A 27,093-nucleotide genomic window follows, 5' to 3' on the forward strand; every position below is an offset into this window, starting at 1 on the left:
TTCAAAAAAATAAACACAATGTAGCAGGAACGCGACGCACAGAGGGACTCTGCTTGCACAAGCTTCACACTTCACTGGTGGTCGACAGGAAGGTGGAGCCCTGGAACTCATTGTCAGTGAAGGACTGCACTCTCCTCCGTGGTTCCGCACCATGTCCGCAACTTGGCTCAGATCAAAGGTATGCACAGGTACTGTACACGAATCTCCAGCAGGCACACACACTAGCTCCCCCTGCTGGGCGGGATCCACATTCACATTCACTCCTGGATGATGTTAGATCTTTTTACAGTGAGCTCTCCTATGTCTCTATATTACAACAGACACGTGTACCCAGTTAGAAAGGCGCCTGTTCGCACACAACCAGGAGTCGTTTCAGGAATGGGAAAGGGCCACTGTGACCTAGCGGGGGGTGGGTGGGTGGGTGGGGGGGGGGGAGACGTGTTTCTGGCGCTTTCCATTACAGCCTGGCTGGAATGTAAATGTTTTGTGTTCAAAGCAGTGGAGGGACAGCCCCCCACTCAGGCAGCATCCCAAGATAAACCATTGGGGGCTGGTGGTCCACGGCAGGCCGAGGGCTGGGGTGAGAGGGAGGGTGTCGGAAGGTGGGACGGGATGACAGAAGGGTGGGAGCCGATTTCTGAAGGCCTAGAGTAGCGCAGCATCCTTGGCAGCCATGGCTGTCGCCATCAGTGGCGCATTCTGTCCACTAGGCGGCTCCCAGGGATGCGTCAGGGTGGGGGGGGGGGGGGGGGGGGGGGTCCTCGTGTCAAAGATCTGAGCCGTCCAGCAGGCACACCTCCTCCTCATTCTCCAGCCCATCAAGGAGGGCGGGGACTAGTTGAACATGATCGACTCGGGGTCGAGGTTTGCCATCTGGGCCATGTGACGTAGGATGTCTTTTTTGGTGATGATGCCGAGGAGGCGTCTGCGGAGAAAGAACGGAAAGGGGTGGGGGGGTCAGAATGAAGGAAAATGGTAATGAGAGGGGGTGGGGGTGGGCACATACACCAACACAGCATGGCTTTTTATTTATTTTTTTTTTGCTGGCCGTACGAGGAAAACACCCAGGGTCCGGGGTATAGCCTGAAGCAGCTGGACCCGAGACAGTTCTGTCTGGGTCACGCATAATGCTGTGGGACACAGATACCATCAGCCCTGTAGCTCCAGCCCCACCACTGGTCAGGCGCTGCCACTGAGGACAGCGTTCACTGATCACGCCCATCTGAGTGCAGATACGCCGTGATTTAACGGGACTGTGTATAATCATCAGTATTATGATTACTGAGGAATGAGACCCCCAATAAGGTATCTTGCAGTATGCTGTAGCTTTAATGTGATTTCCATATTGACTGTGAGGAAATGCTGCTTGGGTTTTGGTTTGGGGTTAAGGGTCGTGCCAGCAAAAAAAAAAATGGGGTGTGAAGGACAAAGAGGAAGCCATCTTGTGTGGTGAGAGAAGGAGAGGGACTGAGGAGAGCGACAGGCATTAGAGTGAAGAGCCCCCCATCCAGAAGTGGAGCTGCGTGTGGGACGAGGAGGGGGTGACTGGAGCGGCAGCCCCCTAACTGGTCCAGGCCCCCGACGCTGCCAGTGGGATTAGACCGTGGGGAAAGATTAAAGCCAGGCGGTTTTGCTCCAAGCGTGTGCTGACATTTAGCGAGACCTGTAGGCGTGGAGCGGGAGGAGGTGAGAGAGAGTGACCATAGGAGTGGGAGGAGGTGAGAGAGGATCGGCGGAGGGCGGATGAGGCGGGTCGGGATGGACCGAGCTAAGAGGTAGGCGTGTCAGGGAGATCAGGAACCACAGCAGGACCACCGATTCTAGCTAATGTTAGTGTCACTACAGCGCAGCCTCAGTACCACTGACTGCCAGTTACAGCTGAACCCTCCCCAATCGCACAGGGATAACACTGAAACACCAAAAGGTGATGCTATGTTCACAGCGATCTGCCTTCGATCTCCGGCTGTAGATACAGACTCTGGTGACAGGAAGTGAGCAGAAAAAAAAAGAGAAACCTCTGCAAAGCCACGCAGCGACATCTTTACTACACGTGCGCCACATATATGGGCAAACGCAGAGCAGGCGAATCAGCACAGAACCTGAGGGGCTAAGTGCATTGTGGGATATCCTGGAGCGGTGAGGAACGGAGGATCCATCGACCAGCACGGATCCACCCAAACTAACCCACTCCCGTTTCAGTGCCGTTTCGTGATCCCTTTACCCAGAAGGCCAAGCTGCATGGTCCCTGGTGACACGTGCTCTACCACTATGCGGAGTCTCAGAAGTGCCTATTATTAAACCCACATGGAGAGTGAGAGCAGCACGAGTCGCTGCCGGGGAGGGCGGCGGAGTCATACGTTCACTCCTGAGGCTTTGGTAACATTTCAGAGAAGTGTTCACACAAGTTTCATGGGTTCCTGCCTGTGAGGAAGTGGAGGCGGAGCCTGAAATGGAGTGCAGGCGGGGCCTAAAAGGCAGAGGGGGTGTGGCAAATCACCCGGGGATCCACGTGTCGCTTTGACGCCTCCAGGTGCTCTAATATGTTCTTCTTAGTGATGATTCCCAACAAATTCCTGCAACACATTGTTACTCTAATGACTGTGTTTGAAATGAACAGAAGAGAAACAAAAATAGAAGCACAGCATCTTAAATTATAAGCTTATAACAAATGACAAAATTATAGAACATATGCATCCTTTGAAATAAAATGAAATGTTAAAAATTAGTTAGGTGAAAAAAAAGTGTAAAATTCTTTAGAATTGATTAACTCTTTTGAATTAACTCCGCGGGTGATATATCCCTACACTCCTATTTAAATTGACTTTATATCAGAGAAACGGTAGAATGAGGATCTGAACAGACAGCATGAGGGGGTTGTGTGAGATGGGTTTAGTTTTAGGTTTTAAATACATGACAACATTCATCCTCCACTGCAATGTTATCCATTAATCACAGGATGAAAATGAGAAAATGAGAAAATGTGATATGAACTGTAAAGCAAAATCTACAATATTCTTTAGGCAACACTGTGTAACAGCTAATAACTAATAAATTTCTTGTCATACCATCCGGATCTTTTTGTTGTATATGTTCTTACGACCAAATTACATGTTTTTCATTATTTTCTGAGCTCACACCTGTTTTCAGGCTGGTGTTTGTATTGTGTTTCAGAGGAAGGCTATTTGTATAATCAATCGACAAAGAAAGTGTTTCAAGTCCCACCCCAAAGTATTGAAGTACCAAAGAAGTACTTCAGCTGGATTGACAGTTTCAGTACTGGAACTTTTGGTACTGGTACTCAACTGGAAGTCAGTGGAAAAACGAAAGTACCAAAAGTACCGTACTTGGTGTGGTACAAAAACATCCATGATGTAAGCTCAACCGCAGAAGCTCTATGCTGCAATGCCTGCTTTGAACAACAGGGGGAAGTAAAAGAACAGAATAAACATGCAAGAGACCGGCTGCTTCTCTCCATGGACCTAGTGCAGCAATTTCAGCTAACAGAAAAGGCCTGAGGGTGAAGCCATCCACTGCCTTCCTCACATTACTTTTTACATGTTTCAGGCACTTTAGTCCACTCACAGAAAGTCGGTAATACGCCATTTATGTGACAACTTATGAATGCCACAGACAAGGTGTCATGTTTCAGTGACTTTTATTATGAAAGCCACAGCCGAGGTGTTGCTTTTGGTGACTTTTACTATGAAATCCTGAAACAAGGTGTTGCATTTTAGTAACTTTTCACTGGTACTGCTTCCTGTGTTTTGGCAGGACTGAGGAAGTCTGTCTTCCATTTTAAGAAGGATTGCGTCTTTAAACACTGGACTTTGCATGACTAAGCTGCGATTTAGTATATATGATATCTATGTAAAAATTACATGCATAACATTTAATTTGAAGATTTAGCTGCATGTTATCACTTGTAGGCTACTTCACTGCCTCCTGGTAACCATGACGACCCGCAGGCAATCGCAGGAGGCTTTAGGCTTTTGGAGAAAACCCAAAAATGGGAAAATCCACATTTAAAATGGAAAACACAGGTCTCAAGCAGACGGCACAGGACTCTGCGTCTGCATAATGAAATCAGGGCCTTTTCTGGATCTTTCCGAAAAGCTGCTACAAGTTACTGATTGTTTAACAATTACTGAATTTGCAGTTCAATACACACAAACAATAATGCTATTGATACAGCTCATTACTAACTAGTATTAGGCCTATTAAAAACAAATAAACTAAAGGAGCATCTTCCTTGAGCATGAAGTCCCTCGTAACCCCGCCACCCCACTCCTCTGCATCCCTGAGGTCCCAGTCGGCAGTGAAAGCCATGCGTATTACAGCAACAACATGATGGCATGCTGGTACTGGAGGGGGCAGCAAACTGAGGGGAATAAGGAAGAGCGCCACCCTCCTGGCCGCCCTCCCCGCTTACCCGTTGTGCGTGACCAGGCACTGGCGCAGGCCCAGTTTGCGGAAGATGTCCACCACGATCTCCATGGGTGTGTGGTCCGTGACGGTGAAGGGGCTCATGTCCAGTATGCTGCGCAACTTGAGGGGCCGGGGGCTGTCTGCCGGCAGGGTGGGGGTGTGCTGGGTGAAATACACCCGCGAGTTCCACATGATGCCCTCTTGCTTGCGCCGGGCGTTCTCTGCACGCAATAGACTGCCGTTAGTATCCGTGGATGGGAAACCGCTGTTAAACACCTCTAAATAACTGCTCTTCTATTTCTGTCAGTGATAACGTAGCTGGACATTTCATACCCGAGTATTTAGACCAGTGTTTCTTAATCCGGTCCTCGGAAGCCCCAAATGGTCCACATGGACCAATCAATCAAGAACACCGAATACCTTGCATATGTGTGTTGGGAGTTGGGAGGGAACAAAAGTGTGGACTGTCTAGGGGTCCCTTATGGCTGGGTTGAGAAACACTGATTTAGATAATAAACACCATCACAAATGCATGGGAGACTGGATTAGAGAGCAGAGGCGGTAGGATTGACCATCATCTACTATAGATGCTGCATTGTACATAAATAAGTTGATGAAGACGACAAGGGATAAGGAGGGGAGAGCAGGGATGAGGAGGGGAGAGCAGGGATGAGGAGGGGAGAGCAGGGATGAGGAGGGGAGAGGAGGGATGAGGAGGGGAGAGGAGGGATGAGGAGGGGAGAGCAGGGATGAGGAGGGGAGAGGCGGGATGAGGAGGGGAGAGCAGGGATGAGGAGGGGAGAGGCGGGATGAGGAGGGGAGAGGCGGGATGAGGAGGGGAGAGGAGGGATGAGGAGGGGAGAGCAGGGATGAGGAGGGGAGAGGAGGGATGAGGAGTGGCCCCTCACCAATGGCGATGATGATGTCCCTGCGCAGTGCAAAGCCCACCAGCCGTTGTGACTCCTTCGATACTATAACAGGGAAACCGTTGTAGCTGGTCTCCACAATGATGTTCTGCAGATCCCTCACGGTCATATCGTCCTGCGTGAGCACGGCCAACGGCTGGTTGTCCTGCCGCGGGCGCATGACATCGGACGCCAGTGTGGTGTGCGTGAACTCCTCCTTGGCGTCCAGGAAGGGGTAGCCGTTGAGCCGGATGTGAGCCTCATAGATGCCCTCGCGGCCAAAGGCATCGCCCACCCACTTGCTAGTCATCACGGCAGCCATCAGGGGCACGATGTACTCCAGGCCCCCCGTCAGCTCAAACATGATGACCACCAATGACACAGTCATGCGTGTCACACCGCCTAAGGAAGGACTCGGCGTTAACCACAATGCCAGCGCTAATGCTAACGCTAATGCTAACTCTGTCCGCCCTACTTCACTGAGTCGCACAGAGAACAAGGTCCACACTGTGTCCAGACTGAGAGCCTCCAGTAAAGTACTTCACCATCTCAAAGGAGGTTAAATATGCCATGTTAAACTAATTTAATCTACATGACAAGCTCAGTGAAGGGAGTGTTAGCTAATTCGCTACAGGGATGGAAGGAAGCTCACCCAGGCAGGCAGCAGCCCCAACCATGGCGTAGAGGCCCGGGGTGATGCAGCCAGCCCCCACCTCGCACCAGTCGTGGTGGTTGTAGGCCAACTGCTCCATGGTGATGCCCACAATGCGCCCAGCAATTGCCCCAATTGCCATGCTAGGGATAAAGAGCCCCGAGGGCACCTGTGGGGTGTGGGAATGGGGGTTGCATCAGAACACCACGAAAGGCCCATGTCCATGCAGCGGAGCCGGGGGCTGGATGCTGACGAGCCAGCAGGCCATTACCTTGACGCCAAAGGTGAAGATGGTCATGATGATCTTGAAGATGAGCGCCAGGCAGAGCTGCCACATAGCGGAGTAGACGCCAGGCATGGTGGGCGCGGAGTCCTCGAGGAGCAGTCGGCTGCCGTTGGCCTGGCTGCGGTACTGGCAGAGCTGCGAGGACTCGAGTGGGCCGCAGTCCGTGAAGAGCTCCTTGACCAGCTCGCTGGTATTCTGCCGTGTGTACGGGTTGGGGTAGGCCAGTACGGCCGTGATCACCGCCACTGTGATCACCTCCAGGACCGGGTACTTCCCCAGGTAGGTGGACTTGCGGCGCCGGCACCAGGCGATGTTGGCGCGAATGAAGAGCGCCCCCCAGAGGCCACCGAAGACCCCCAGCAGGATGAAGGGCACAAGCTCGAAGAGGTACCACGGTGTGTGGTACTCCACGTAGAACAGCACCAGACGGCTGTTGCCAAATGGGTTGATGGAACGCAACACGAAGGCGGCCACCAGGGCGGCGAAGAAGGATCGCCATAGGGTCTTCAGGGGGAAATAGTAGCTGACCTATGGGTGGGGGGGGCGACCGGTCAGGAGCTTCGAAAGAGTCACACCCAAACACACGTACGTGCATACAGCAAAAAACACAGACCTCCTCCAGGCTGAAGAGCACGCCACCTATGGGGGCACCAAAAGCAACGGACACCCCAGCTGCTGACGCCGCAGACAAGACCTGTTTGGGGGTCAGAGGTCAGACTTGTGAAAAGGCTCACAGATTCCTGTGTTTTCGGTTCATCCCAAATAGTCAGTTTTGATTGGTCCTACTGATGGATTGTGTTTGCATGATGAAGGCGACCCATGTGACAAGCAAGACCAGTAAAACCAAGCATGTTAAGATAGTTTGAACAGCTAATCCTGACCAGCAATGCACTGTGGGGACAATTTTCATTGCCCAAGGTCAGTCTAGCGGAATCCCCGACTGACAGCCGTGGGAAAATTAGAACGTTAATCATCGCATGATTTCCTTTGAGATTTTCACTTATTATGTGACCACAAACCCCACCCACTTAGTCGCTGGCCCCACCCACCTCTCTCTTCTTGGCCTCGTTCTTGCTATACTTGGGGAACAGGTAGGAGAAGATGTTGCCGCAGCAGCAGGCCACGTGCACCAGTGGGCCCTCCTTGCCCAGGCTGAGACCCGAGGCTACAGCCAGCACCAGTGTGATGGTCTTGATCATCAGCGTCCACTTTCCCAGGTACCCGCGGATGATAAAGCCACTCAAGATGGTCTTGATCTGGAGGGTGGGGGGGGCAAAAGGGTATAGCTGAAACCTCGACAGCGGCTCCCCAGCCCAGAGCTACTGCTAGACTATGATCTTCTACCACGGAGCTACTGGACTGGACTGGTGCTGGGAAGCCATTCTGCATCCCAACAGTCTTCATTGAGCCTCGGAATTGTATTATATTTCCTGTGGGGGGCCAAATCCCAGCTGGGGCCACTTTTCAATGAGCATTTTCATGTCCCGTGAAAGTTACAACAGCAGACTTGTTCTTGTTTTGAGAAGGATTATTTTTGCATGCTGGTATAGTTAGTTGTATTTGCAATTATTCACGTGACTCGAACATAAAGCTTATGAACTTACTGAGCCGTACGGTCCAGCAAGAATAGGTCCGTGGGCCTGGCTTTTGGCCAGGACTGCTCATGATAATATGAAAAGTTCATACCCTGCTGGGTGAAGGTCACAATTTCTCTGCAGACTGGCCAAATGCACCAATACTTATGACTCATCCATCCACACATCCATCTATCCAACTATCTACCTAATTAACTAGCTGCAGGACAAAATGCGTCCATGACGGCTGGATAAGGACCCAGACCCCTTCATATCTGACTCGAGTATATAAGTTTCGGTTGAGGCCTCAGCATTCAAGGGCATAGGAGGACACTGTGACATTAGTGTTGGCATGGCAACATTTTAGTCAAGCCCTTAAGACGATTCTTTTTGGGCGATGAAGCTTTGACATGGTTTTTCCATCATTAGCAATAAACAGATGGTGGTCATCACTCCCAGCTGAGTTTCTGAGAGCGATAAAGAGCGTGCCCTCACAACCCCCACCCCCAGCAGCCCTCGGGACATTCCTGCCCCCACCCACCTCGGGGATCCCTGAGCCGCAAGCGTAGGGGGCGAACACCTTGACCAGCAACACCGCCACGAAGGCGAAGGTCAGGGCCCAGTAGGTGTACATGAAGTAGTTCATGATGTAGGATCCGGGGCCCTGTGAGGAACAAAGAACCCTCAAGGAAGCGCTCCTCTCACAAGGGCCTTTGGGCCCAAGCAGGCAGCTCGGCAGAAAGCACGGTATCACCATCAGTCCTGATCTGATTACTTATGGTATAGAAATGCTACACGCTAACAGGCTAAAGGTACAGGCCACCAGGTCCCTCACCTCAGCCTGACCCAGGATCAGCTCGGCCCAGGTCTTCCACTGGGGGCACTTGTCCCTCTCGGCAAACGTGGTCTCGTTGGAGGCCCAGCAACACTGCTCGTGGTTGAACCACAGAGAGCTCAGGCACACACCCTCCTTCAGGTCGTTCATCCAGTCGGCGGCGATGTCGATCACGCCCGCCAAGGCACCTGGGGGGGGCAAAAAGAGGAGCGCCGGTCTCAGTCAATCAAATTATGGGCTGAGACTCTAGGCATCAGGACGAGAGGAGGGATAAAACAGAACTGAAAAAGTATGAAATGGTGAACATTAGATGTACTCCAAGCAATTACAGCAGGCAATCATTCTAACCAACATACAGCAACTTAATTCTGGAAGAAACTTTCCTTTCTGAGACAGCGGCCAACCTGCCTGCGGTGTTAGAGGGGAAAAAGTGAAAGAGACAGACAGACAGACCAAGGCCAGGGATCATTCCTTAATCCTGTGTCACACCGCCACCTTGTGGCTTAACAGCAGATGAGCAGTTAGTGAAACGAGAGCGGCAGGAAAAGTACAGGATGACATGGGGTGGCTGGCCGAGGAGGCAGGGGGCAGGGAGGAGGTGTTCCAGTTGTCTGTGCGTGACTCAATTATTCAGTAATATACACCTGTTACAGTCAATTATGTATAAGCACTACAACCAAGAGAGCTTGATGGGAGCCTGGATCGAGGGCATGACGGTGAGAGCTTCAGACATCATGTACCTCCCCTGGATAAAAGCGGCTTCAACTGTAGCGCAGGGCTAGCGATCTGGAGGATGTACCCAGCTCAAAGGTACAACAGCGAGTCGCGCGGGAGAGAGGCGAGTAACCAGAAGGTCCTTAACCGCCGACAGCCGATGGCCAAGACTGCACACATACTGGCGCAGCGAGCAAAATCACATCCTCCTATGCAGCAAACACAGGCTGCGAGATAAAGATGGGGGGGGGCGATTGCTCTGGTCCCTACACGAACTTACAGGGAGCACGCAGGCAGACCGGAACCGAGGACAGGGCTCACACAGACTCGGGTTACAGTCCGCCGGCACGGGGGCGGGGAGCCAGGTACAGCTCACCGTTATAAAGGCGCCATACAGCTCGGCGAACTTTAAGGACGTGTATGTGATATCGGGGTGGTGAGGCTGAGATTACAGGGTCTGGGGAGGGGAGCTGTGTCCTGAGAGAGAGCCCCGGGATCGAGACGGGGCCGGGGTCAGTGACCTACCAGCGGCCAGCCCTGTCAGGGTCACCACCAGCCAACCCGACCAGGCGTCGTACAGGCTCTTCATGAATTCCCATGCTGACTCCTTCTTCTTACTGTTGATCTGAGGAAGGAGGACAGAATTCAGGATGGACACACACACACACACACACACACACACACACACACGCACACGCACACGCACACGCACACGCACACGCACACGCACACGCACACACGCACACACACACACACACACACACACACACACACACACACACACAAACATAATTCACTGCAACTGAAGAACAGATTTCCAATATTCACTCAATCCATGGGATGCATTACTGAAGGTTTAGTTCTGGAAATTAAATAGAAGTTCTTTATTGGATTATATGAGGATTGAGTGAGCTTTGGTTCCTGAAACTGTAACATATCATGAGGAAGCCAGACTTTAGGTCACTGGTCATCTCACCCCAAAAACTGTTCGGCAAATCTGCTTCTCAATTTTTAATTCCCAGCACAACCCAATGAGTGATGGCTAATAAACATCTTTTTTTTCTCCACTTCATTTCACATCCTTGCAAGGATCATTACTCTAAGTTTACTTCTCAGAAGATCTTGTGGTGCCATTTTCTCAAAACTGTGAAATCCTCCAGCCCTGTCACCTTGCCCAAAACACGCGCAATTAGCCTCAATGCAGACGTGAGTGGAATTAATATCACAATTCAAGGCCAAATGGTCAATGTAGTTTCAACTGTCTTTACAATCAATAACTAAAAGGCTTCATTTATTTAGTCATTTATTATAACAAAACTCTGACCTTCAATTTTAAGGGTCAAAGCTTCGATTTAAGGTGATTTGTATTAAAGGCACGTAAATAATATCGCCCTCTAACAGCAGGTAACCGACTGTTACAAACACTTCACGGATTTGCAGTAAACTCATGCATACGCCTATATTTTTCACTGAAACCAGCTCAAGGGCCCGAGATAAAAGACCCAGCTGGAGTCTATAACCTGCTGCCGTTTCAGGCAATGTCTTCTAATCTTTGGGGGGGGCTCACAGAACATCGCCGTTGCCTTGGTGACAGGCCTCCCTCAAGGCTGGGGCCCAGACGTGTGTTACAGCACATCGCAGCTTCCGGCATGCTTATGAAGCAGAACCACATCCCACGCACTAAGGAATTCCTGACCACATTCCTGTAACGCTTCTGTCTGTGCCACATTCATACGCATCTCCAAAGGGCTATAACTCTCATATTCAGTTCATAATTTCTCTTCCCCTCATACCTGCCAGTAATTTTTAACTACGATTAGATCCCGACACTGGAGATATGGAGTCGCCCGCACGTGTGACTAAACCGTGGGGTGATCGTGATAGGAGAGACTCCTCTAAGCGACCGTGACAGGGAGAGGACACACCGACACCGTCTAGGGGACAACCGGGAGAGCTCCCGAAATAACACTGGGCAGAACAGAAGCTATTATTTCATTATTTCATACTGTGAATGGCATTATATTTCAAGATGCCTCCCCCTACTCCCGCCTCTTGTGATTACATGCAATATTTTGTCGTGTTTCGTTTGTTAATGTAGTTTTATTACATTGTTTGTGACAGTCCTTGATAGGTTTGCTCAGCACCCCAAAGTAAATTCCTTGTATGTAAAAGCTGACAAATAAACGGTTCAGATTTTGAGTCAAGGATTCCAGAGGAGATAGACACTTGATTTTCAGTTCCACCTTCAGCATAGTCTATGAGTAGAACTGTGCTGGGCAGTAGATCTTAGAGCTGAGTGAGGGATTGGTGCGTCATCAGGTAGCATACTAACACCTGCAGGGGGCACCCACTCAACAATAAGTGGCAGAATCGAAGTCCAGAATGGACCTGACTTGAAAATCCATCACAATCTTATTACTCACTGTTGTAAACAACTACAGAACCTGCAGATGTGGTTTGATTTGAACTTCATAGTGCTAAACACTCAGCTTTAACTCATGAAGGAGTCACACACACCAGCAGGGCATCAGACTGCCGAGACGGACCCTGCGTACCGCCACAGCGCCCCAGCTGGCGGGAGGACCCGGGTGCAGGCGGGTGGTGTACCTTGCGATGGCGCTCACGGTCCTTGCACTTCTCGCGTACCCAGTCGATGGTGTGGAAGTCGTCGTAGGTGCCCACACCTGGGATTGGCTCGTCCAGCAGGTCCAGCAGGTGGGTGGAGCTGCTGGGCGTATTGCCCCCATTTACCATGTTGTAGTTATTTCCTGGAAGGGGGGGGGAGAGGACAGGAGGGGGATTAGCGAGCTGCATGCAGGGGCAGATTCAGGAACAGGCAAACTAGGCAGCTACCTAGAGCCCTACTGGCCCAGGACAAGGGGACCCAGACGATGCACTAGAAAAAAAAGAAAAGGAAAAAAAAACACACACACACACACACACACACACACACACACACACACACACACACATTACCTAAAAAGACCACCCACCCACCCATCCATCCATCTTCTATACCCGCATCCCCTACGCAGGGTCGTGGAGGACCAGAGCCTATCCTAGAAGCTGCAGGCGCAGCAGGGAAGCAGGGAACAACCACTCAAAGCAAGGCACACACACCCAAAAAATACAGCTCAAATTAAAATGTATAAGTGCATGTAGAAACAGGGCAGGCTCTACCTGACAGCTGCCTAAGGCCCCCAAATGACCTGCACTGCAGAGGAAGTGGAAAGATCATTGAGTTCCTTTTTATGGGAGCCTCTTTACTAAAGCTTTGCCTAGGGTCTGCAAAGGCAGAGCCAGGTCTGGCTGTATGCTAATAGCTAACTGGCTACAAAGGCGCTTCTGAACCAGTTCTGTGGACCTGACGCTGTAGAGCAATATAGGACAAGATGCGATACGAACCATGGCAGGAGCAGCATGAGCAGACAGACTCGACCCCTGGGCCCTGGGGGCCAACATCACGTGCACATGATGTGACGGCCAGTTCCCAGGGCGCCCTGGACTAGGCGCTGCGCTGCCGGGGCTGGCCCACAACGGGACGCCCACGCTAAGCCTGGGCAGGTGGACCAGACCCTGCGCTTCTCGGTGTCACTCCCAAACAAAGCAGTTCCAGCCTCTTTCACGTCACGCTTAGGGGTCCGAACATAAAACCTTTTCTTCTTGAGCCCTCCTCTAATTACATTCTGAATGGAGAGAGTATCCCTCTCACTCCCCCCCCGCCAGCAGCCAGCAATCAGGCTTGACTTTCTCTTCCTCTTTTATTCTCGCCCACCCTCAAGGAAGAAACACTTCACCGGCTCCCCATGGTGGCCGGAGTAAGTATTACAAAAGAGAGCAGGTACCCAAACCGGGAGTTTCTTACAGCACTTTCATGTAAGCATCCCCCTAGCATGGAGCCGACTCCCCTTTGGGAGATGGAGAAGCCCCACGCCACCTGTTCTAGAAAGCTCTGCTAGGTTAATGTCTACTTATCCATCCCTGAAGGGATAAAACACTGAGAGACATTGAGACATTCAATCCTATTCCAGCACAAAAAAGCAACAAGAAGAGGGGAAAAAAAACAACCTCCATTCTTCAAAAGACACTTCAACTCCTTCCAAGCACTGCAGGGCAGCCCCATTTAAAGTGTCCTTTTAATTCGATAATCATTAGGCAATGTGCCATTTACCCAGAACCACGAGTTACAAGCTGGGAACAGCCTCTTTATTTCCCAATAAGATGGCATTTCTGAGCTCTGCGGGCTGTAATTTCCCCTGCTACCCATAGCCTTGATACCAGATGTAATACTCACATTAAAGGATGTCACCTTTACTGTTCTAGAATTCAGGCTCCCTTGAATCCTCGCTGGTATGAAAAGGTAAGTCACGTACGCTACGAAGCCGGGAATCCATCACAGCTTCTCTCTGACTAATACAGAGTATATTTACAAAAGACCTCTTGGGTCAAACGTCTAGCACTGAAATCACCGCTACCCTCCTCAACGCCACGTCAGGTACTTCCCTCTACAGCCACGCCCTCTCCTAAGCCGCCTTACGCAATCAGCTCGCTTCTGACGAAACTCAGGCAGCTGCAAACAAAGACAAGCAACTGCTCAAAGACGACAAAACAGACTAGCAGGTGACCAAGAGAAAGGAACACAAATGCAATGAAAACTGTCAATCAGAAAGCAGTGAGAAAAGCAAACAATCGCAGCGTTTCTTTGCCTGAGCGTCATGTGGGTCATTGTTAATCAGCTGCTGTGCACAGTCATCCTCACACTGACTACTGCCTCCCAGCAGGTGCACGCCAGAAGGGGGCGGTATCGAGTCCCGCCTTCAGGTCAGAGCTCTTGGACACATTCTGTGGCTACAACTGATGTAGGTGAATTAGCCCTGAAAGGGCGCATTAGCTTTTACCGACAAGGGTGAATGAGAGGACAGCAGCTGGTCAAACAAAGGAAGCGTCAGCGCCACCACAGGCGAGGAGGTGTCAGTGCAGTGGAGAGAATGCCGGATAGGAGACGGATGGATGATGTGAGCCTCAGGAAGCTGCTGCTCTATGTCTGTTGCACACTCCCCCTGCATTGTGTGGGATTCCACCCACAGTCCAAGCACACGCAGTCAGGCTAACTGGTGACTCTAAACTCTGCAATAAGCTACTTGGCTCAATACTAGCTTCCTGTCCAGGATGTCCCCAGCCCATAGCGCCTGAGATAGGCTCCAGGACCCCTCAGCAACCCTCACCAGAGTAAGTGGTCAGAGGATGGAGGTATCTTGCTAGTTTATCGAATGGCACGTATCCACTGGCATAAAGGAACCAGGCCTTTCTCTACCAGTAATGTGAAGAGAGACTAGTTACAGTGTAGTTACAGCTCACTTTGATTTTTTTCCAACTGCAGAAGGATCGGCTCAGCAAAGGCGCTGTCGAGTTTGGAGAACGACAGTGATGGACAACCAAAGAGATGCCTGTTTACTGTTCACACGGTGTATGTCATGATTTATTATTTCCTTATTTCTGCTAGCACATCTGTGAGAATCGCCGTGCTATGTTAAAGTCGAACGGTAGCAGAATCAACATTTTCATTATGAATCCATTGCATTCAACCTTTCTATAGTACTTTTTAAAGTAAGATACTGGAAATTCCGAGTTATAAGGAATGCATGAATACATCCGGATGTGTGATACTACTAATAATGAATAATAATCACATGCACAGATAACTGAAGCCACAGTATCTGAGCCCAGGGTTACACCCTGTCAAATAAGTTTTGATGATGTTACTAGGTTAAATATATTTGATATATGGTATTAAATTTATCTAGCAAATACTAAATCAAAACTCACAAAGCCTTTGGCACACAGAAATCATACACCTACCATTAGAATCGCAAGACGCTGAACTTGACGGCACTAATCGTGATATTATTGCACAACCAAGTACTTGTGAGCAACTGTGTGCATAAACCCCCCCCCCCCCCCAGAATAAGCATCTACATGAAAACAGACTGCTTATAAGCCATATTCTGTTGTATTATTAATAAAGTTTGCTTTCTTTGCCGTATCTGACGGCTTCACAACTCGCCGAAAGGGTCCGACGACTCATTTATAAATACAGTTATAGAATTATAGACAAAACACTCATTACAGCCTATAACAGCAAAACGCAGCATTCTGTTCATTAGAAAGTCATTTACTTGATATTTCCGCAGTATTTGCTTCCGTCGAAATGGCTGAAATGGAACGTGGCCGTTTTGACACTTACCCACATGCTAAAGCGCCGTTCTGCTGTTTGCGGCTAAAACGCCGACTAAAAGTTCCTCAAATTTTACATTTCCGTCCATATTGATATTGTCGGACAAACGATAAACATTCACCATTAGACACCAAGATGCCTCGCTGCTGGCTCTATGTCTATTTATCCATTTGTTCTCCGCTGCTGGTTATCTGCTAATATACATACGTCATCGACAAAGGTCAGTGTGGGTCACAGGCAGGCAATATATCCAAAATTCCCCAGAATGGAAAATTTCTGAGAAGTTTCCGGAAATTTTCCACACCATGGCAACCTTAATCGAAGCGGATCACTGGTGCATTTCGACCAATCAGATGGGGGCGACACAATCAGCTTGGTTTTGTCACGCTTTAGGCTCTGCTATTACGCAGGGCTGTGTCAGCACAGGTACAGGTGGGTACAGCTCACATGCTTTACAGTGGAAAAGCACCATAAAGGGAGTCCTGCTTTAAAAAGCTGTCTGCCGAGGGTGTTGCTGCTGTACGCTGGTTCACAGAAAGCCCCGAGGCTAATTAGCAATAAACAATTATATCAAGACATAATGGGGGGGAGGGGGTGTCAACCTTCAGACTAACCAGATCATCGACCAGTGAGAAAAGCAGAGTGTCAGTGTAAGAGTCCATCCATCCATCCAACAAGGCAGACACACACAGCCACAGTGGTGAGACGGCAATATACCCCCCCCACCTTAGGAATGCAAGACTATATTAATTAGGCAGGTTTATGGATGCTGACATCATACCATCAGCAGGGTGGAGCACAGCTGCCCATCCCAGCGTCTCCCTGCTGAAAAGGCTGTCAGTGTCCACTCATCACTCGTACTTCACAGGAATGACGCACGTCATGAGAAAAGGGCAGAATCTGGCCTGGGGGGGGGGGGGGGGGGTTCTGCTGCTCACCTGCTCGACAATGGCTGCGACCTGGGGCCCCGACAGGCTGCCAGCGGCCATGAGAGGGCGCCGTTTGGGGACAGTAAATATACCGGCATGACAGAACAGCTACCGCTCCTACAAAGCTCTGGAACAAGGGCCCTCCTGTCAATGGCCACCTACCCATAATGCACCATGATGGCACCGGAAAGTTCCAGATTAGGGACTGAAATTATGAGGATAAAATAAAACACTGCAGCCTGACTCCTGAGCCTCCCTTAAGGAATGTCTTACTGCACGTCTGTCCTACTCGCCTAATGCTGCCACTGGCAAGGGGGAGGCTGATCTTACCTACAGATCTGGAATAACCCTTCTGAGGTGAATATATCCTCACCTTTTTCTTCTTTTTGCTGCAACATATATGTCTGTATATCGCCGTTATTTTCTGAAAATTGTTTTTCTGCTACTTAGACAGTGTCTGCGCTTTGGACTTAAAAGATAAATAGTGTCCATTATGTTCCATACAGAGACATGCAGAGCAGGATAAACAGTTTGAAGATGGATGAACGAATGGATGGACAGATGGATGAACGAATGGATGGACAGACGGATGGACGAATGGATGGACAGACGGATGGACGGACGGATGGACGGACGGACGGACAGACGGATGGACGAATGGATGGACAGACAGACAGACGGATGGATGGACAGGTAGCCGTCCTCTGAGAGCGCCGTCACAGATAAGCGCAGTTCTCAGTATACAGGCGGTCCCTTCCGCAGGCCGGTGTTTACTGAACACTGCTGCCGAAGAGGACATCAATAAATGCTTGGGGGAGTTCAGGGCCACAGATCTAAGGTTATTGCCGCCGCAATAATTCCATTAGTGATGTGGGGTACAATGGGATGGGGGGGGGGGGGTAGGCTCTCTGCAGCAAGCAAGGAACCCCAATGAACTTGGATAAACAGCATATCAAAGAGGATTCGTCAGGGAGGGGGGTGAGCGAGTCGGGGACACACAGGCATGACATACCAAACTCACCGATAGCATTTATGCCACCTAACAACAAGAAGGACTATAATGACATTGCAGCACTGTTAGATCCCGCGCTGATGGGTGTCACACAGCTCTCTCCAGAGAGTGTGAGGGATTATGGTGCAAATGCGCGGCTCCATGAGCCCGCGGCTGGCAGCAGGGCGGCCCAGGCACGTACGCGGAAAGGCCCCGCCCTCCAGGAAAGCTCGCGCGTCACTGAAACGGACACCGGCGCTGGGGTGTCTGCACGGCTGCACTGGCGCGGGACAGCGCGCACGGCTGCACACAGCACGTTTCTGACACACTGCCGGGCACGATGGGGGGGGGGGAGGGGGTGAGCAAGAAGCCCCTGGTCCCCCCGGCACAGAGACACCCCACCCTGAGGTGTGGGACGAGCGTAAAAAACATGGATAGAGTGAGAATCATGGGTGAGAGAGGGGCGGGGGGGGGGGCTCACCTCCGCTAGCTACCGCGCACAGAGCCCTGCTGATCTGTCATGTGAGGAGACAGTGGCCTGTGTCACGCACACACACCGCGATACGTCCCCGAGAGCCTGCAGCAACGCGCCACACACGCAGGCCCGCACCCCCACTCAAATTTCCACAGCAACGTCGAATACGAGAATAGCCAGGCAGGTGGGGGGGGGGGGGGTACACTAAAAGGGGGGTGGGTGGAAACGAATGCGCCGTACCTCGTTTGGGCATCACCTCCAAGGGAATGTCCTGCCCTCCCCCGTCGTAGGGCAGGTAGGGGTCTGCCGGTGCGTCCATGGCGATGCCGGCGCGATTCGTCGAGGCGGATCAGGGCGCGGCTGGCCTGGCTCGTCTATCAGGGCCAGCAGGGAGGAGGACGGCCATGTTCCAGCGCGGCCCGGAGATCCCTGTGTGTCTGTGTGTGTGTTTGTGCACGCGAGGGTGTGTGTGACCGCGCAGGCGCCTGCTGCCTCACTGCGGCGGCTCACTCTCTCGCTCGCTCGCTCACTCACTCACCGCTCCCAGGCAGGGGACGTCACCGGGAGGGGGAGGGCCCTGTTGCCAAGGATGACAAGCCAGCCCATCCAGCCCGACGAGCACATAAAGCCGGCCCACGGCGGCAAGCAGCTCAGGGCGGCTATTCTTAGATGGGTGGGGGGTCACGCGCAACACACACGCCGCGGGGTCGTGCCCCCCTGATGTGGGGGGGGTGCAGAGATGAGCCTCGGAGAATAACCGTCTTTGTTTACAAGTGGGTCACTGGCAACACGCATTCGGAGACAGGATTTAAAGGCACAGCGTCCCCTTCTTAAACTGAACCAGCCTGACTGCAGAGGGCAGAATCACAATAACCCTTAACCCTAACCCCCACCCCAAGGGCCCACACAGACCCCAGAGGATCCGCCCATCGTCGTCAACTGACAGAGCTCCAGCTGACCACACTGCTGTATTCTTACAGATGCTGCCCGAGGTTTATCACTCTCTACCATGCTGGTCACGCCGTGAAAGAACCAAAGAACCGAAATACACACTCCGACTGCGCGGCACCTCGAATCTCCCCCTCGGACCGGAGGTCCCCCCAAACACACAGCTCTCTCCACTTGGTGGGGGCCCAGCTACTGCAGCTTACAGGATGGAGCCATTTGCCAGGTTACTGGGCAACGTTGCCCATGTAGCTGCACACTGAGACCCAGGAGGCTTTGATGCCAGGGGCGGCTCAGTGTTCAGCGACACCCGAACCCCACGGGCACTACAGGTGCTAAAAACAACCCATTGGCCAACCCCCCAAATACGCGACACCTGAGAGCCAAACCAGTCAATAAAGATGGCAGCCTGGCGGACTCCCACCTCAAGGGGGCGACAGAAAGACGCTGCTGATCACCCATATCTTAAGATGGGCCAGGCAGTGATGAAGGACAGGGGAGGCAGGAGAGATATTAATGAAAAACAAGCCCAGCCCCCTCTGCTCCGCTCCCCCAAGGAGAGAGAGCGTTTAATTTCCGAGCAAAGCGGAGGATCCCTGATGTGCGTCTCGCTCTGCAGTGGGTCACTAATTCACCCGCAGGTTTAGCCACCTTCTGTTTGTGCCGGTAGCTGCTGACAGGAACAGATGAGCTGTGATAGCAGCTGCGACGTCTCCATGTGTCCCCGTCGCAGGCGATTCCCCGTGTCGGACACGACTGGAAGCGGGGAGTTTCCCTGGGGTGAGTAAAATTAGCTACCTACCTGTGATTCTCACCTCCGACATACTGCTATACACATCATAAGGTTAGATACCACCAAAGTCACTTAGATTCAGGCAATCCCTCAAAGGTAAAACAGCCATCTGGAATTGTCCTCGTTTTAACTACTGCGCCATCTAGTGGTTACACCTTCGACTGCAGGTCTGTGAGGCTCAAAGGCAGCGCAGTGCACCATGCTGCGTCACTAACCCCTTCCCTCCCGTTTTGTCCACTCAGCATAGCTGTGACGAGCAGGCTGGCCCCCCCTCCCCCACCCTAATACTCTCCACGGCTCAGTGGGAAAACCGCAGCATTCGTGTCCCCGCACTGTGAGTTGGAGGTGCTCTGCTCCCAGACAGAGAGCCATGCTACAGGCAGTGAGCCCAGCACGCCCACAACACGCAGCCTTCCATTTGAAACCTCACCCCCGCCCCATTCGTCTCTCAGGGTTTCTGGCTGAAAAACATCACGTTTTATTATAGCATCACAGCACGAGGGATGTGTGGAAGTGCACACCTTGGAAAGGAAGATATGCAGGCCCACAAAATGCCACTCCACATGCAGAGATGCGGCTACTGCCCCCAGTCAGCCGCTGATCACTCATCACAGCCGTCCCACAGCTGGGGAGGCGTGTGCAAAAGCGGCACAGGAGGCTGAGCGTACGAGTCGTACGAGACCAAAAGGCGATACGCGCGTCTCGTAACGGGGGCCGTAACCCGAGCCGCTGAGGCGCGACATAAACAAACACGTCGCCGTCCCCTCGTCACGCTTACCCACCAACTGCTGGCTCCCATTACCTATGAATAATGGAGGGTTGAAATGGGCCGAAACAGAAGCCACTGAATAGACTCCTCATGCATAGGAGACTCCAGCATGCTACATGCTAACTGCGTAGCTGTAGTATATTAACCACACGTAGTATATTGTCTCCTGCACGCTATATGCTAGCTATACATTAATGGAGTATATAGTCCCCTACATGCTACCCACACATGTAGTATATTGTCTCCAGCACGCTACATGCTAGCTACACATTAATGTAGTATATAGTCCCCTACATGCTACCCACACATGTAGTATATTGTCTCCAGCACGCTACATGCAAGCTACACATTAATGTAGTATATAGTCCCCTACATGTTACCCACACATGTAGTATATTGTCTCCTGCATGCTACATGCTAGCTATACATTCATGTAGTATGGAGTCCCTTACATTCTATACAATTATTATATTTACACATGCAGCATAGTGTATCCAACACTCTACATACTAGCCATATATGTGTAGTGTTCCTTACACGCTACATACTAACTATATGTATAGTATATTGTTCCCTAAACGCTACATGCTAGCTATACATTAATGTAGTATATAGTCCCCTACATGCTACCCTCACATGTAGTATATTGTCTCCAGCACGCTACATGCAAGCTACACATTAATGTAGTATATAGTCCCCTACATGCTACCCACACATGTAGTATATTGTCTCCAGCACGCTACATGCAAGCTACACATTAATGTAGTATATAGTCCCCTACATGCTACCCACACATGTAGTATATTGTCTCCAGCACGCTATATGCTAGCTATACATTCATGTAGTTTACAGTCCGCTACATGCTAACCACGCGTATAGTATATTGTCTCCTGCATGCTACATGCTAGCTATACATTCATGTAGTATAGAGTCCCTTACATGCTATAAAATGATTATATTTACACATGCAGCATAGTGTGTCCAACACTCTACATACTAGCCATATATGTATAGTAGTGTCCCTTACACGCTACATACTAACTATATGTATAGTATATTGTTCCCTAAATGCTACATGATAGCTATACATTCATGTAGCATATAGTCCCCTACATGCTAATCACACATACTAACTATATATGTGTAGTATAGTGTCCCCCAATGCATGCTGACAATATAGGTGTTTTTACACCTACACACTTCACAACTGTTTTTCTGGAACCAAAACCTTTTTCCGATACCAGGAATTTTTGTCATGTTCACACTGCAGATACTTGGCCCGATTGTAGTTCCTCTGTACTTTTGTCTGAACATAAACTACTGGGGAGGGGTTTACAGTGATAGCTTTCTGATTGGCTGGCCACAATAATTCCATTGCTAACTTGGAAGTTAAACGTGCAGGAAAGAGACAGAAGCAGCAGGACAGGAGAAATTATTTTTGTACCTCAATGACATGAAATGCATTAATGAATAGTTTTATTGCTAGATCAATAACCAACGCAATTCTGTCTAATATCGCTGACGCTGGCGGTGAAACTCGACGACCCTTATCAGAATAACTTTACATAACTTGTTTTTCTGTGGAAGAAACATCAATCTACCGACCAGATTTAATAATGAGTCATAAACATGTTGCAGGATGTATAAATAAAAGGCCGTGCCCTGATACATGCATATATACATACATACATAAATACTATGCCCTATACACTATACGGTTACTATGCATACATGTAGTATAGTGTCCCCTGCACACTACATGCTAACCAGTACAATAACCCAATGAATACATAACCTGAATCGCATATCTCCACACCAGATGGACAAATGCCTCCATTTCCATTTGATAACTGTACAGTTATCAAAAGGAAATGGAAATTCATATCTGCCAAGTTCCACATACATCTTCATGAAATAAATAGTGAAACTCAGCAGGATCCTGTTTATCACATATATTTTTTTAAATCCTCAATTTTATTTTTTTTTACCTCCTTTTGTCCGCTACCCAAGTACCCGACTTCAAACACAAACCAGGGCTCGCAAACAGAACAGTGAGCCAGCTCCGCCCCTCCTCCCACGAATTAGCCTGATTCAGAAACGATCCAGGACTGGCAAACGCGGGGCCTCGCACTGGTAACCAATGTCGGGCTCGCCTTGAGTGGAGGGGGCCCCCCCTCACACTGCCACGACCCACGCCTGCGAGCTGCAGACAAACAGGCACTTACTGGACACCCCGGGGGGCAATTAGGAGGCCCAGCGCGGGCGGGATAAAGACGCCTTTGTCGGGTCCTCAGAGTGCTCCCTCATTCTCTACAAATTCAATTCAGAGGATAAAAAAACTACCCATCACAGATTATAAGCAGCACAAACTTTGCTCAAGACTCAGAGACAGGCAGACGAAGCCGGCGGGGAGGGGGGCAGGCGGACGGCGAGCGGGACCCACCTGGGGAGGCGTCCCCATCCAGCAGGCTGTCATCGTCCGTGGTGCGGAAGTCCATGATGACGCCGGCCCCGTCCAGCAGCTCCTCGTCGCTGCTCCCGCTGGCGATGCTGTTGTAGCTGCTCCTGCCGTAGCCTCTGTTGAAGAGCTGCTCCGACTCCATTTAACGCCACGCCACCCTGTGGGGGGACGGGGGGGAGAGGTAGTGGGGATGCTCAGAGTAGGGCTCTAACAAGACACCTGTGCTCTAGTGGACTCGGTTTGTGTCATCACCAGAACAGGCACCCTACCAGCACAGCCAATCAGATCAGTGATTTTTTAAAAACACGGCTGGTAGCAGCCAATGGCGTCGCCTAAAAGATGACCGGGATTGGTCAGATAAAGCTTCTCTCTCTTCAGCTCCTCTCTGGCATCTTAAATGCAATGAACAATCGACAGAATGAGCTCAGGCATCACACCGCATCTCCTGCATTTTCCGCGGAACGCCGACCGTTCTTCCCGAATCCTCTCTCACACCCCCCACCCTACGCTGCTAGGAGCCCCCTGAGTACGGAAGGAGGCCCATCTTTCTGATAAGGATCTGGGTTGCAGGTCCAGCGCTGGCCTGGGGCAAGGTGCCCAAACGACCCTGTTTAGACCCGATACAGGGCATGAGGAACGGAAGTGGAAACCTTCCCAAAAGGGGCTGTCAGTGGCCCTTTATTACAGCAAATGCGTGACCATTTGCTATCTAAAACAGCAAATATCTAAGGATTAATATGTTTAAGAAGGCTAGTGTTATTGTAGTTTGGTCCCCCTTTCAGGAATCATTAAGCTATGCACTTGTAGGGAGCGATCTCAGCCTGGAGTCTTGCTCCATTAATGTCAATGGGAGGTCTGCTTTTACAGCTGCCCCCTTCCCCTGTGATCATGCGAGCGCCTTGTGCTCTTCTCCAGCTCGTGACGTGGCTGGGCAGCAGGGACAGCGGGAAGGCAGTTTGTAATCTCTCAAGTGCCAAACAGGGCATGCATGCTTTAAGCAGGATCCCAAGACCAAAAGAGCCCCCCCCCCATTCCAATGTAACTCAGGGATGTGAATAGGATTCCAGGTGCCACTTTACAATAAGGTTACCAATATAGTTTATGAATGGTTTATAGTCTGATTATTAATTAGGGTGTAATACTATGTAAATTATTAATAAACAATTTTAAACAAGTTATAACAGTTTCCTTTTTATTAATGAGTTACTACCATTTACAAGTGGTAAAAGGGAGGCTTATTGTAAAGTGGTACCCGACTCCATTTAGAAATTAACGAATGAAATCATCTCTGCTGGTTTAAGCATTTAAGGAAACAAGTGGGCTCCTGTTTCCATAAAAGGCTGTTTATAAAGCAGCACGGACAACTGTGCATGCATTCAAGGTTGGAGAAACCCAGGGAAAACAGGGATAACAGGGAAAAGTCATCACTCAAAGCGGAATTTCTGATCCCTGCCTGGGAACTCACACCTCCGAGCAAGCATCAAGGGAAATAACTCGCTGGGTGTGGCTCACTCGCCCCCTGCTGGCTGACCTAGGAAGTACAACCACATGTTTAAACGATGACATACTGGCAGGAGGATGGGAAACGGAGGCAGGCTCCACCTCCAGAACAAGATGGAGACGTGCCAAGAAAAGTGAAAACAAACCTGATATATAAATGTTTAATTATCTTACGGTCACTTAAACTCATTTTGGTTGTGTGCTTTTCCCAGAGTGCAAAGCCCAAATCCTACAGTCTCTGTTAAAAAGAGAAAAAAAGAAAAACAGATGAATCGGCTGTGTTGGGAGCAGGACCGTAAATCAGTGTGGGCTCACAGAGGTCCACAGCCAAGATGTGCCCCCTGGAGGTCACAGATGGAACAGCAAGGGTGTGTATCTGTGTAAACTTATTCACACCTCTGTACAGGTTCCCATGAGGCCGTTTTTCATTTATTTAACATTCAGGCACGACAGCAGCGCCTCAAGCCCCTGAAGGTGGTCGGGCTGTCCGTGTGACCCAGACCCTCGAAGCCTGTGCGTCTCACCTTCCATCTCAAACCCAGTGGCCACATCAACCCCCCCATGTAGAGCCTGGAATCTGGGCGTTGGGGTAACCAGGCCTTGCTTGCTGTTTTGCTTCGCTGGATCATTTGACAGACACGTGTTGTCACCAACCATAGCAAAGGGTTTAGGAGATTGGGGGTGGGGCCATCCGTCCTACAGATCCCACGGGAGGCATTACTGAACGCATTTCCCCTTCGGAAGCTTTCATTTGCACTGATTGGATGGACACTGAGGGCCGGCGGGCCGATGAAGCCGCACGTGTCAGGTGTGGATGGGCTCAGAGACCCGCAGACTCCAGAGTCACTGAGGAAAGCGACCCGTTAGGACTGGAGACGCCGACATGGCAGTAACAGGTAGCGCAACACAACCACTCCCCAAAGGAAGATTGAGAATGAACACAAGCGGACTCTGGGCCCCCAAAAGCTTTATTCAGTAAAAACAAACAAAACAAAAAAACTTCATAATGTACGGTCATAGAATAACTCAAAATTCACACATCAACAGCACTCCATCTGAGTGTCCATAATTAGCTAAACCAGGACATTTATGGTTTGAATAGAGTTCTTCTATATCCCTACGCTGCCAGCCGCCCCCCAGGAAAGGAATTTGGTGTTTCCAGATAAAGGGAAGATCTCTGCTAAACCGGCAGCCTCATTACAGGCACTGCTCACTTTTAGCTGTCTGGTTTCTTCTCCAGTTTCCTAAAGGTTTCTCATTCATTCCTTTATTTATCCCGCGAATATACCACACGGGAGAGCATCTGGGTTTGATTTCGTGAAAGGTAAGCCCTCCCGTGCACGTGAAACCATCAAGACTGTAATTGTTCACGGTCAGACGAGTAGGTGCTTCAGCAAACGGTGCGACTTGTAACGATGTCTACACGCCTATTGCTAAGAAGATAGAAGCGGATCAGAGGCTCCACGTTTCGTTAAAAGTAGGTGGGGGCACAGATAACCAAATAAAAGGGTCTTCCAACACAAACTGTCATTATTCAAGCATGGATCAACCGACCATGGGAACTAAGACTGGTTAAGGAAAAGAAAGAAGCGCAATCAAGTTTACTCTATTCTGCACGGCGATATTTAATGTACTGTAAGGTACTTACTGTATTCTGCACGGCGATATTTACTGCGATCGCACTTCGTCAAACACGCAAAAGGACGCCCAGACGGCCAACTTCAGCCTTTACAAATTTCCAGGCTTTTCCAAAAACAATGCCGCTTCACAGAAGAGGATGCGAAGCCTCACGATGATCTTTAACTTGGGAGGGGGGGGGGCAGCGCTTAAGATCATATGATTTGCCAGCTGTGTAAAGGAAACGAAAGTGACACATGTGTAAAGGAGACCCTGAGCTTACAAACACAACGTTTCCGTGATGCCAGCGATCAGTCTGCCCGTGGTCAACGGGCGGCACACTTTACTACTCTACTTCCACAGCATCCTTTGGATCCGGGCCCTCACACCGTTTACCAACACAACTCTGCAGTTCGGGTTCAATCCGACGTGGCCCGATACGCGTTTTGCGACCCGTCAGCGATGCGATCCTGCTTTTGCGCAGATAGACGAACCCGAGTCGTAAGGGGGTAAATCTCAGCCCGGAGCACCTGCTACACAAGCTGGGGAAAGGTCAGAAACCTGTAATACACCGCGATCGCTCGAACCGAACCCGCCCTCGGCTACAAAAACAACACGCCGGGCGTGATGGGCACGGAAACGGCCCCGGGGATGCCGTACCTTTCCAGTTCCGCACTGCTGCCTTGGGTCGCAGAGACCATCCTCCTGGAAGAGGAGCGAGGGAGCCTTTAGGAAGGAGCCCGTGACATGGTGCGCGTCACTCTGCCTTCCCGGCCCGTTCCCGTGTCATAGACGTTCACTTCCGGTCTCGAGGCCCGGCTCGCCCCCGTTAAAATACAAAAACGGGAGCGAGCGGGGCGCGAGCCTGGCTCGCGCGTTCACAGTGCGACGGCGCAGTGTGCGGATTGAGCGCTCGCGTGTCAAGATGAAGGCGTGACCGTCAACTATGCATTAATTACACAGACATCATTAATCTAGTTAGCAATG

General features: G+C 50.5%; 1 protein-coding gene across 7 annotated transcripts; it reads right to left on the bottom strand.

Annotated features, from left to right (window-relative positions):
- Positions 1-421: 421 nt before the first annotated feature.
- Positions 422-26,942, bottom strand: clcn3 (chloride channel 3). Of its 7 annotated transcripts, none has more exons than XM_048970189.1 (14): positions 26,767-26,942; positions 22,972-23,147; positions 11,999-12,159; positions 9,917-10,016; positions 8,678-8,865; positions 8,384-8,506; positions 7,318-7,524; positions 6,882-6,962; positions 6,254-6,796; positions 5,983-6,151; positions 5,334-5,732; positions 4,430-4,646; positions 2,498-2,573; positions 422-925 (listed from the first exon to the last, which is right to left on the bottom strand). In XM_048970189.1, the coding sequence occupies exons 2-14, from the start codon at positions 23,129-23,131 to the stop codon at positions 767-769; spliced, it is 2,583 nt and encodes an 860-aa protein (XP_048826146.1). In that variant the 5' UTR covers positions 23,132-23,147; positions 26,767-26,942; the 3' UTR covers positions 422-766. The 7 variants fall into 7 exon arrangements, with proteins under 7 accessions (XP_048826146.1, XP_048826151.1, XP_048826147.1 ...); XM_048970192.1 differs by having other exon boundaries at positions 790-925; positions 2,422-2,573; positions 26,767-26,941; XM_048970194.1 differs by lacking the exon at positions 2,498-2,573.
- Positions 26,943-27,093: the final 151 nt, after the last annotated feature.

This window comes from Brienomyrus brachyistius, chromosome 12, assembly GCF_023856365.1.
Source record: "Brienomyrus brachyistius isolate T26 chromosome 12, BBRACH_0.4, whole genome shotgun sequence".
Classification (NCBI taxonomy): Eukaryota; Metazoa; Chordata; class Actinopteri; order Osteoglossiformes; family Mormyridae; genus Brienomyrus; species Brienomyrus brachyistius.